Source organism: Arvicanthis niloticus, chromosome 8 (assembly GCF_011762505.2).
Source record: "Arvicanthis niloticus isolate mArvNil1 chromosome 8, mArvNil1.pat.X, whole genome shotgun sequence".
NCBI lineage: Eukaryota > Metazoa > Chordata > Mammalia > Rodentia > Muridae > Arvicanthis > Arvicanthis niloticus.
The window spans coordinates 8968637-8980731 of NC_047665.1; the positions used below are offsets into that span (position 1 = coordinate 8968637).

The 12095-nt window shown below is 39.2% G+C and overlaps 1 protein-coding gene across 4 annotated transcripts in view; it reads left to right on the forward strand.

The window, feature by feature from the left end:
• Positions 1 to 12095, forward strand: part of Uimc1 (ubiquitin interaction motif containing 1) — a 69758-nt gene that overhangs the window by 19010 nt on the left and 38653 nt on the right. For 3 of the 4 annotated variants that reach the window (XM_034510337.2, XM_076938987.1, XM_034510338.2), the window contains 3 exons: positions 3950 to 4074; positions 5178 to 5283; positions 5593 to 6329. In XM_034510337.2, the coding sequence (XP_034366228.1) occupies positions 3950 to 4074; positions 5178 to 5283; positions 5593 to 6329 (968 nt within the window). The remainder of the gene's footprint in view (positions 1 to 3949; positions 4075 to 5177; positions 5284 to 5592; positions 6330 to 12095) is intronic. The other variant, XM_034510340.2, reaches the window with a different exon arrangement.

Below are 12095 nucleotides of genomic sequence, written 5' to 3' on the forward strand. Positions count from 1 at the left end.
GACCCTGACCTGCCTTGACTGCCTGATAGGGGAGGCTTTCACAGAAGCAGATGAAATGGCTTCCAACATTGGAGCACAATCTCTGCCATTGTATAAGCTTGTTATTATACCTTATACCATTGTCCTACTTAGGTTTCTGTTGTTGTGATAAACACCATGACCAAAAGCATCTTTGAGATAAGAAAGGTTTATTTGGCTTGCACTTCCATATCACAGTCCAACATTGAGGGAAATTAGATCAGAAACTCAAGCAAGAACTTGGAAGCCAGCACTGGAAGCTGTGGAGGAATGCTGCTTGCTGTCTTTCGCCTCATGGCCTCCTCATTTTGTTGCTTTACGCAGGACTGCCTGTCTAAGACTAGTACTCCCTACAGTGGGCCAGGCCCTCTCACATCAGTCATCAATCAAGAAAACGCCTCATAGACTTGCTTATAAACTAATCTGATAGAGGGATTTACTCAGTTGAAGTTCTCTCTTTCAGATAACTCTTGGTTGTGTCAAATTGACAAAGAATAGGCAGAATCATATAAAATAAATTGAATTATACTTCAAAATAAAATAAAAAACAGAAAAGAGAACTAAATTGTATATAAGGGAAAGAGCATGAAAAAGCAATGCCAAAAAAAAAAAAAAAAGACAACTTGAACTTTATGGATAAATTCTTAGGAAGACACAAACCAAAACTGACTCAAGAAGTAGAAAATTAAAATAAAATACACCGGGCAGTGGTGGCGCACGCCGTTAATCCCAGCACTTGGGAGGCAGAGGCAGGCAGATTTCCGAGTTTGAGGCCAGCCTGGTCTACAGAGTGAGTTCCAAGACAGCCAGGACTACACAGACAAACCCTGTCTTGAAAACCAAAAAAAAAAAACAAAAAAACAAAAAAAAACAGAAAGAAAGAAAGAAAAAAAGAAATTTAAAATACAACTAATATAATAAAAATTGAATTAACAAAACCCAGCTATAACAGAAAGTAACTATAAACAAAAAGCTTCATGGGTCATGTTTGTTAAAGAGAGAAATATTAGTAGTTCTTCATAAGCTCTTACAGATGCGAGATGATGAGGGAATACTACCCAACTTATTTCTTAAGTATGATACTAGGTCCATGGGAGATACCACAAGAAAAGTAAAGACTGCTGTTTCTGAAGAATGTAGATGAAGGTGAAGGCATAGGTGACCCAGCCCCAAAAGTGTGAGAGCTCTCCAGTCCTCACAGGCTACAGCACTTGGGAGAGGGGTCCATGTGCCTTAACTGGACAGCACAGTGGAGCTAGCTCTGGAGGCATGGATGAGAGCACCTCTGAGGGCAGGAGAGCAGAGCAGGAGAGCTGCCCCTGCCTCCTGCCAGTAGTGGGATTGGGTGCTTAGTGGGAGCAGTGCTGGAGAGCTCATCCTGGTGATGTGGATAAGGGAGAGCCTGGCAGGGTGACCAGCATAGCTACCACATAGACCCATATCCTGGGCTCAGAGTTGTCCTACCCTAAAATCTGTATCATATGTGAATGGTTGGAACTCATGAAAGGGCCTGCTGATGCAAAGCAGCAGGACCTCCATGACACAGGGCAACAGGATAACCGGGAGGAGTTCCTGTAAAGATCCAATAGTGATGGTGTCACAGAAGCCAGAGACCTCAAAACAGACCAATGATTCATAGCAGTGAACATTTGCAAGTGAAGATGTGTGGACAGAGGAATAGACCATGGAACACACTAGAACATATTCCATGATGGGATGGTTTCTGTGCTTGTTGATTTGTTTTTTATTTTGGGGGGAGGTTGCAAGAGTGAAGGGCAGATTCGAGGGAATGGTAAGATGAGTGGGCCTAGGTGCACAATGTGAGTGAAACTCAAAAAGAATAAGAAGGAAAAAAAAATGTAGATGTAAAGATCCCATCATTGGGCCGGGCGGTGGTGGTGCACGCCTTTAATCCCAGCACTCGGGAGGCAGAGGCAGGCGGATTTCTGAGTTCGAGGCCAGCCTGGTCTACAGAGTGAGTTCCAGGACAGCCAGGACTACACAGAGAAACCCTGTCTCGAAAAACCAAAAAAAAAAAAAAAAGATTCCATCATTGCTTGAAATTGAACCCAAGGCCTCATACAAGTAAGCACTCTACCAAGCTATGTCTTTTATCTTTTTTACATACTAGCATTATATACCCACAAATTTGGCTGTAAAAATTGCTAACTTTATCTTTACAAGTTTTGAAAAATATATATCTTCATTTTCATTCATTTCAGAGTTTCTTTTTACTCTTTTTTTTCTTCTTTTTTTAATGTTCTGTTTTGTTTTGTTTTGTTTTTTTGAGGTCATTCCTGTTAAAGAGCCCTGGCTATTCTGAACTCTCTTTGTAGACAGGCTGGCCTTGAACGCAAAGATACCTGCCTGACTCTGTATCTGCCTCTCAAGTGCTGGGATTAACTCAAGCCTGGCCAGTCTCAGAATTTCTTAATAGTTCTCTAATGTTCTTTGTTTATTTGTGGCATCGTGAGTGTGTTCAGAGATCCACTGTCCAATGTCTTATTTCTGGAGGATATTATTAGTATTTTTTGTTATTACTTTTTCACATTTTCAGATTTTAGGTGTTCATATTAAAGATTTTTCTTTGATATCTGGTAGATTGTCTTGATTGCTTAGATTTAAAAGGAGGGATTCTAAGAACTGATTTGAAACAATATATATACATATATATATGTATATATATGTATATATATATTCCATATATATGTACATTCCATATATACATATATATATATATATATATATATATATATATATATATATATATTTATTTATTTATTTATAGGGGCACCTGTGTATGTATACATCTTTGACTGTCTGCCCTTATGTGCCTGTGGGAGCAAATAGACCATTGACATGCTAAGATCATCTTTGGAGATAAATTTTATTGCAGCATTTTAAAATGAATTTTTTTTTTTTTTTTTTTGGCAATTTCACACATGTATATAGTGCAGTCTGATCATATTCACTCCTACTTCTCTTATCCTCAATTCTGCTTCCTCTATAAATTCCTCTCCTGCTTTCATGTCTTTTGTTTTTTATTTTGTTTTGTGACTATATTATTCAGGGTTCTCTAGAGGAACAGAACTGATTATGTGTGTGTGCCTATATGTATACATGTATAGGATTTACCAGAGTGGTTTATGGCTGTGGTCCAACTGGTCTAACAGTGTCTTCAATGGAGAAAGTCCAAGAATCCAATGGTTGTTCAGTCCATGAGGCTGGATGTCTCAGCTAATCTTTAGTTCACATCAGGATCCCCAAGAAGGCTCTAACACCTGCCTCAACAGCAGGTTATCGGAACTTGGCCATGAGAATGAGGGCAGGCAGGCAGAAGGCAAAAGTTGCTTTCTTCCATGTCTTTAATGTAGGCTGCTGTGAGAGGATGTGGCCCAGATTTAGGCAGGATCTTCTGACCCCAAATGATCTGGATTTAAGACGCATCTCCTACCTCAAGTGATCCAATTAACTAAAAATCACTCACAGCTATTCCTAGCTGTTTGGATTTTAAATTAATTCCAGATATAGTCAAGTTGACAACCAAGAATAACCATCACAGAGACATACTGATTTTAACTAGGGCTGTCCTTGTAAGGATGGGTGTAGAGCTCTCCACTGGAACATGAGATGATCACACTGCTGAAGACATAACTCATCCAGCTTATGTCATGTTTCCTGGCTTCAAACTCACAGAGATCTGCCTGCCTCTGCCTCCAGAGTGCTGGGATTATAAAGATGTGTGCCTCCAATGCCTGGCATGCTACTAATGATCTTGACCACAGCTTACCTTATATGACTTTCCTTATTGGAGTGCAAATCATACTATATGGTTTATAGTATTACCAGTTGACAGTTTAATGATTCTGTTTTTTTGCTTTCATGCTAATTTGCTGTTTGTGGTATTCTTCCCTTCCCTACACTCTTACAGAGATGTCAGAAGAAGAACAATTTGCTTTGGCTCTCAAAATGAGTGAGCAGGAAGCTAGGGAGGTGAACAACCAGGAGGAGAAAGAAGAGGAACTCTTGAGGAAAGCCATTGCTGAAAGCCTGAATGTAAATATGCTGTGTTGAAAGTTTGTGGGATTTATTAATAATGTTCTCAGTTATTTAGTGGCTGGGATACTTGTATGAGAAATGAGCTTTGGTAGTTTATAGAGTTTTCAGTTAATAAAAATATCTCAGTACTTTTTTTTTTAAGTCCATGTTGCTGATTAATCTGGTCAAAGTGTTTTTATTACCACATGAGTTTGATTCTGCTCCACAGACTTCTCAGTCAGTGGCTTAAGAGAATCAGAGAGATGGGCAGCTTCTAAAGGGTTGTAGAATACCAAGAATTCCAAAAGCTTCAGGGTCAGGTGTTCACGTCCCTCATTTGTGGGGACAGCAAAGAAAAAAAGAATGGACAGTTTAAAAATAATCAAATAGCTAGGTGTGGTTATACATGCCTTTAATCCCAGGACTCAGAAGGCAGAGGCAGTTGGATCTCTGAGTTTGAGGCCAGCCTGGTCTATGAGCAAGTTCCAGAGTAGCCAGGGCTATACAGAGAAGCCCTGTCTCAAAAAACCAAAACCAAAACCAAAACCAAAACCAAACCAAACCAAAACAATTAACAGCAAACAAAAACAAACAGAAAAACCCAAGTAATATTAAATTATGACACAGATATATTCAATAGAAATTAATCTAAACAATAAGGATACTTGCCAGTGGCAGATTCTGCATAGTCCTTGATTCTATTTGCTTGTTAGCTTGTTTGTTTGAGCTAGAGCCTCCTAGAATTGAAAGGGCTGGCTTTCAGCTTGGAAGTTCAAGCAGTCTCCCACTTTAGCCTTCTGAAAAGCTTAGGACTAGAGGCATATATCACCATGTGAATATATATCTCTAATCTGAACCATTCTGTATACCCATACTATACCCTCCATATTAGGGACCATACTATATACCATAGTACATACTATATACCCTCCATATTAGGAACAGTATAGTAAATATATATAGGTATTCACTTTACACTGGGGAATCCATTTGACTTGAGCAGCTATATCTGAAGAGAAACTCCTAGGGACATTGGCCTCCTATTTTTGTCCTTCCTGTGACTCTTCATGTACAGCTATTTTAATAATAAACCTGGTCTGGTACGGGATCACTTGTTTCAGAGTTGCTGGTCTTCTGATGATTCTGCTACTAGATCTCGACCTCTGGCTACTGGACCATCTTCACATTCTCATCAAGAGAACACCAAAGATTCTGGAACCACTGAAGGCATGTCTTCCTGTTCTGACTCCTACACATCAAGTATAACTATATTACTTCTGCTGAGAGTAGATACAGAGATGCCCCAAATTCTTGTTTTGATATTAAAGAGGTTCAAACAGAAATAGTTGAAATTTCATTAATATTCAAGAAACATACTTTTATCTCCAAGGAAAAAAACACCCTTTGGCTAAAGCCAAAGAATGGCTTTTCATAGCCACATTTTGTAATTCTTGGTAAGTGATAGCTTACCAAGCTGTCTTAATTTAAAAAAAAAAAAATTTGTCCTTAGCCCTACTTTTTCTCAAATACCTACAGGCATATGGCAGCTGGTACCTCCATCTCTGTGTAAAGACTCACTTATCAGTCAGGGAAACGAGGCTGAGGAAAGAAAGGAGCCCTGGGACCACAATGAAAACACTGAAGAGGAGCCGGTCTCTGGCAGCTCAGGAAGCTGGGACCAGTCAAGCCAGCCAGTGTTTGAGAATGAGAACGTTAAATGTTTTGACAGATGTACTGGCCACTTGGCTGAGCACACACAGTGTGGGAAGCCACAGGAAAGTACTGGGAGTGGTTATGCTTTTTCCAAAGCTGTCCAGGGTAGGGGGGACACGTCTAGGCAATGCCTTTCTATCCCAGCAGACACCAAAGATCTCCAGGACGTTGGGGGCACTGTGCACTACTACTGGGGTATTCCATTCTGCCCTGCTGGAGTAGATCCTAATCAATACACCAGTGTCATTCTCTGCCAGTTGGAGGTTTATCAGAAGAGCCTGAAAATGGCTCAGAGACAGCTTGTTAAAAAAAGAGGGTTTGGGGAACCAGTGTTACCTAGACCTCCTTTTCTGATCCAGAATGAATGTGGCCAAGAAGATCAGACTAGTGAAAAAAATGAAGGCATCTCAGAAGATATGGGAGATGAAGCCAAAGAGGAAAGGCAGGAATCTAGGGCATCTGTCTGGCACTCAGAAACCAAGGATTTTCAAAAAAGTCCTATTAAAAGCTTGAAACAGAAACTTTTGTTGGAGGAAGAACCAACAACCAGTCATGGTCAGGTAAGGGTCAGTGGTGTTGTAATTAAGGATTTACAGATAAAATAAGAATTATTTTAACTATTTTTTTGTGGACTTTTCTTCTATCTGCTTATTAAAATAATACATGCTTACTATATAAAATAAGAAGAGTTTAAAAAAGAAAGAAAGAACCTTGTGGTAGTATACCTATAATCCTAGCACTCAGGAGGGTGAGCAGTCTGGCCAGCCTAGGCTGCATTGTGTGACCTTGTCTCAAAAAAAAAAAAAAAAAAAAAATACAATAGTTATCTGCTATCCAACCACCAAAAGGCAGTCACCTTCATTTCTATACATATAAAACACATTTTTATTTTAAATTTTAAGCAAAATGGAAACTCTTCTGCACAAACTTTGTTCATTTCTTTCACTTTATAATTTACCAGAAATCTTTCTCCACTTATTTGATATACATTAAGACATTATTCCATCTTGTTAGTATATACCATATTTTCTTTTCCAAACTTTTTATTTTTAAATTGTTTTTCTACAGATGATGTTTTAAAATATTCAAGGAAATGCAAATTAAAATATATATATTTATCTTTCAGCTATACCTTCTAGCCAGACATTTCCCCTCTTTGGATTCAATCCATGCTGCTATTTTTTAGTGTATCCTTCCATGATACTTTATGTAATATATATATACACTTTTTCCAATTTTTTTTGACAAGTGTCAATGTGAAAAACACAGCTCTTATCTCTTATTTATTCTGCAGCTAAATATGAATTGCTTGCTATAAGCTGGGAACACAGATTTAGGTTACCCCATATTACATGTTCCAGCAAGGTATCAGTTTTATAGTAACTGAACAAAGAAAGTTATAAATCAAAACACTTTTTAAGTGGTCTGGAGAGATGGCTCAGTGGTTAAGACCACTTGCTGCTTTTCCAGAGGACAGGGTGTGATTCCCAATTCACAACTGTCTGTAACTCTATCTTTATCCAGGCGATTAAATGCCTCTGTCTTCTGAGGATACCAGCACTCAAAGTGCATACATCCTCATGTAGACACACACCTTTACACAATTAAAAATAATAATATATTTTAAAAGAAAACATTTTTCAAATAACATTGGTGGGAACATCAGGTAGATTGCAGTAAAAATGAGGAAATTTCTGTATAGGCCTCAGATACTGTCTGATGACATTCTTAGCTTTTGGGTTGGTGGAAGCTAGGGGTCTGCTCATATATTCCATTATCTAATAGTCAAAAGAATGTTTATTCACACACTGGTGACCAATAAATGGCTTCTTTGGGACTAAGAAAATTTGGTTCCAGACATGCAACGTTACAGTCTTTCCACAGTCATTGAGGTTCTAATCAGTTAAACAGCCTTGTAGAGTGTTCAGTGTAGATGTAGCTTTTTTTTTTTCTGGGAACTTCAGTTCCTATAGGTTCTCATGTATCCCAGGCTTGCCTCAGACTTGCTAAGTAGCAAGGATGACCTTGAACTTGTGATCCTCCTGCTTCTATCTCCAGAGTACTGGGGCTACAGGCAAGTTTTTTATTCTGTGCTTTATATAGTGCAGGGGATGACATCCAAGACTTCATGCATGCTAAATAAGCACTGCCAACTGAGCTACATCTGTAGCTCTCTGCCTTTTAGTTATACAGATGATAGCTTACTATATACATTATTTTGTTCTTTTTTATTTAGTAATTCTGTGATCATTCTATAACAATAATCATTCTATAATAATACACACACACACACACACACACAGAGCGCTTTATTTGGAGATATGGGATATACTGGTATTGGATAAACCATAACTTGTTCAGTAGCTGACTGGTTAGCATGTAAGTTGTGTCTAATATTTTTCTATCCCATGTAGTCCTGTGTTAGTACCTTGAACAGAAGACACTTTATCTACATGGGAGATAGTCGTAGGATAATTTCTTACAGATACAGTGATGGATCAGAGGCTGCTTATATTTACAGTTTTGTTAACTATTACCAAATTGCCATCTATAGAAAATAATATATTTGTGTTCCCACCAGAGGTATATGAATGCTAGCTTCTCAAACTGCACCAGCATGATATTTAGACTGACTGATATTTCTTGATATAAAGATGAAAACATCTCTATATAGTATTTTTGCCTGCCTGCCTGCCTGCCTGCCTGCCTGCCTGCCTGCCTGCCTGCCTGCCTGCCTGCCTGCCTGCCTTCCTTCCTTCCTTCCTTCCTTCCTTCCTTCCTTCCTTCCTTCCTTCCTTCCTTCCTTCCTTCTTTCCTTTTTCTTTCTTTCTTTTTGTGTGTATGTGTCCTGTGTGCACAAATGCTATAGTGTGCAAGGTCAGAAGATGACTTGCAGGGGTCAGTTTCCTTCCTCCACCGTGTCAGTCCTAGAGGAGATAATCTGTAATATAAGTTCAGACAGTTTCCTGGTTTATTCTTTTTCATCATGGTATATTTCTAATTTTGCTTCCGGTGACTTTTTTCTAATGAACCCAATCTCTGTTTGGAGACATTTAGATTGCTGTCTTAGTCTATTTCTAATATGGCTAGATAGTATTATGTATGGACATTGTGTATCTTGTTTCTCTACCTTCCTTTAAACTATTTAAAAAAAGGGATTGTTATTTCCCACTTTATAGATGTAAAAATTGATACTAAATGGCTTGCGAAAGACACAAAATTACTAAAATGTTGCGACCCGAGCAAAATGTTGAGGCCCTCTCCACTCCGTGCTTGGCGGCCACTGTATCCCGGCCCAAGCTGCCGCTCCTGTCCGCAGGTTGGGGTTCAGCAAGAGAGAGAGTAAGGACGGACTCGAGGAATGGAGACCAGACAGAGTGTGTTTCAATCCCGTTTATTCTTCAGTCTCTTCTTCTCTCCAAGTCCCAAGTCCTAAGTTCCTAGTCCCTAGTTCCTAGTTCCTAGTTCCTAGTGCCTCCAAGTTCCAAGTTACTTCTTCCAAGTTCTCTTCCAAGTGCCTGCTACCTAATGCCTAATTCCTACTCCAAGTTGTTCTCTCTGAAGTGTCTGATTCTCTCTTCTGTGTCTCCCTAATGTCTGATTCTCTACCGTCTGCCTCTGCCTTTTATATGTCTCACTTCTAAGCCATGTCTTTTGGTCACACCTTTAATCATGCCCTTAGATCTTGTCTCTAACTATGATCTCTACACTTCTAAGTTATACACCTTTAATCTCACACACCTTTAATCTCACACACCCAAGGTATCTAAACCAAGATTATCGGAGTGTGCTCAGCTGTTGTAGGCTATTGTAATCCAAGTCTCATGTCAGGGTATATGGCTCAAGATGGCTGCAAAGCTGATAGCCGCTTTCTGCTAAAAGTCAGCCCCAACACTAAAATACAAAAGTCAAAACTATACTTTAGGAATACTTTTAAGAGCTATCACTTCATAAATCTTTATTGTAAGGAAAACCAAACAAATACAGTAACAAGAGAAACTAAAAATTTCAAAGTCTAATAACAAATACTAATAAAAACTTTAGTAATAAAACAGAATACTCTAAAAATTATACTTAATGATGGGTTTGTAGTTCTATGATGCTTTGTAATATTCAGAAGGAAGTTAGGGATGTTTGTGAGCTGCCACGTCGGTGGAGAACTGAATTGGTTTTCTGCAAGAGCAGCAAGTGTTCTTAATTTTGAGCCATGTCTTCAGCCCCATCTTTATGTAGTTGTAAGGATAAAAGTGAGTTTGTATAAAATGTCTAGTACAATGCTTTTGAGGGTTTTTTTTGGTGCATGTATGCGTGCGTGCATGCTGTCTCTCTCTCTCTCTCTCTCTCTCTCTCTGTGTGTGTGTGTGTGTGTGTGTTAGTTAGAGGTTGGAGGCCAGAGGTTGACATTGTCTTTGTTACTTTCCATTTTACTTAACAAAAAAGCAATACACTTTTAAAGACATTTAATTATGTATATGGTGTGTGTGGGGTATCTGTAACACCACATTAGAGACTGTCAGAAGAATGCTTGTAGGAATCAGTTCTGTCAGTTGTCTGACTTGGGACTGGGTACTTCTGAGCCATCTCTCCAATTCTCTAAGTCAACAAAATTCTGTTATGTGGACACTAGGTGTCAGTGTTTCCTGTTTTTGTTTTTCAAAGAAAAAATTCATTACTTAAAGAGTTGGACGCATTATTTATTGTCGCTGTATTTTAATGCAAGAGTTTTTAGAAAGTTATATTTTATTTATCTATTTGTGTGTGTGTGTGTGTTTAGGTCAGAGGGTAACTTCTGGGGAATCATTTCTCTTCTTTTGGTGTACGAGACCCAGGGATGGAACTCTTGATTGTCAGGCTTGGTAGCAAGTGCCTTTTCCCTTGAGCCATCTTGCTGGCCCATTGCTGCTGTACAACTTTTCTTTTGATTATAGATTCAGTTTTCCTCCCTTTTACCTTCCTTTCTTTCCCCCTTCTATAAGTCATCATTTATTGGAATCATAGAGGGATGCCCAAACTTGTTTAGGGTATCAATGACATGCTACGCCCTGAAAATGTTATCGAGTAGTCAAAGAAGCTTTTCCTGGAAGAAGCTGCATAGCCAGGGTACTTTCTTAGAAAGCCCACTTAAGGTAGCATTACTTGCTTTCTTCATGGAACTTACTATTTAAACCCAGACTAGCCTTGAATTCACAGAAATCTGCTTACTTCTATCTCCCAAGTGCTGGCATTAATGTACCATTATGTCTGAGTTATTATTTTGTTTTGAGGCAGGGTCCCTTATATAGCTCTGGCTATCCAGGAGCTTGATATCTGGCTAGCCTTGAGCTCCTAGGTCTCCAAGTGCTAAGATAAAAGGCCTGGGCTACGATATCTGGCCTTTATTTTATTTTATTTTTTATTTTTTATTTTTTTTTAGTATAGAATAGAGTTTATTGAAGGCATGGGGAGGGGAGCCAGGAGGGTAGTAGAGGCAGAGGCAGAGGTAGAGAGAGAGAAGCAGAGAAGCAGGCGTAGAGAAGTAGAGGCCAGCGGCCGTGACCACGTGGAGAGAGAGGAAGGCGGGAGAGGGGACAGAGAGGCAAGAGAGTAAGAGAGGGAGAGTAAGACAGTAAGAGATTAAGAGCTTGTTTTATTATTAACAGTTAAGTGATAATTTGGAAGATTTGTGGTTTTTTGTTTGTTTGTTTGTTTTTTAAGAGGAAGAAACTTGGGCTGAGGAGAACATTCAGTTGGAACTGATTGCCATACAAGCATGAGGATCTAAATTCCAATCCTAGAACCCATGTCAAAAAAGGCTGGGTGTGTTGGTGGCTGGAGAGTTGGAGACAGGTGGATGGATACCTTGGGGCTAACTATCCATCTTAGTCAATAAGGTCAATGAGGGAGGCTGTTTTAAGAAAAAGGTGCTTGTCACCACCAAGAGAGAGGACCTGAATTTGATCCTCAGAACCCACATGGTAGAAAGTGAGAACTGACTCTTGCAACTTATTCTTTGACTTCCACATGTGCACCGGTGACATGTGTACCCCTACCGCTTCCCCCAAAGATAGATAAATGTAAAACAAAACAAAAACCAGCAAAACCCAAGATGAATATGGCTTAGTGTGGTGGCGTGTGCCTTTAATTCTAGAAGAGGATCTCTGTGAACTGGAGACCAGCTTGGTCTTCATATAGTGAGGCTGTTACAAACAAACAAAAAACCTAAGGCAGATAGAGCTTCTGAGGAATGGCATCCAAGATTGACCTCTGGCTTCCACATGTACATATAAACATGCACTATATAAATAACAAAGGAAGAAATACGTTCTCCTGTGTATTCAGGATGTTTC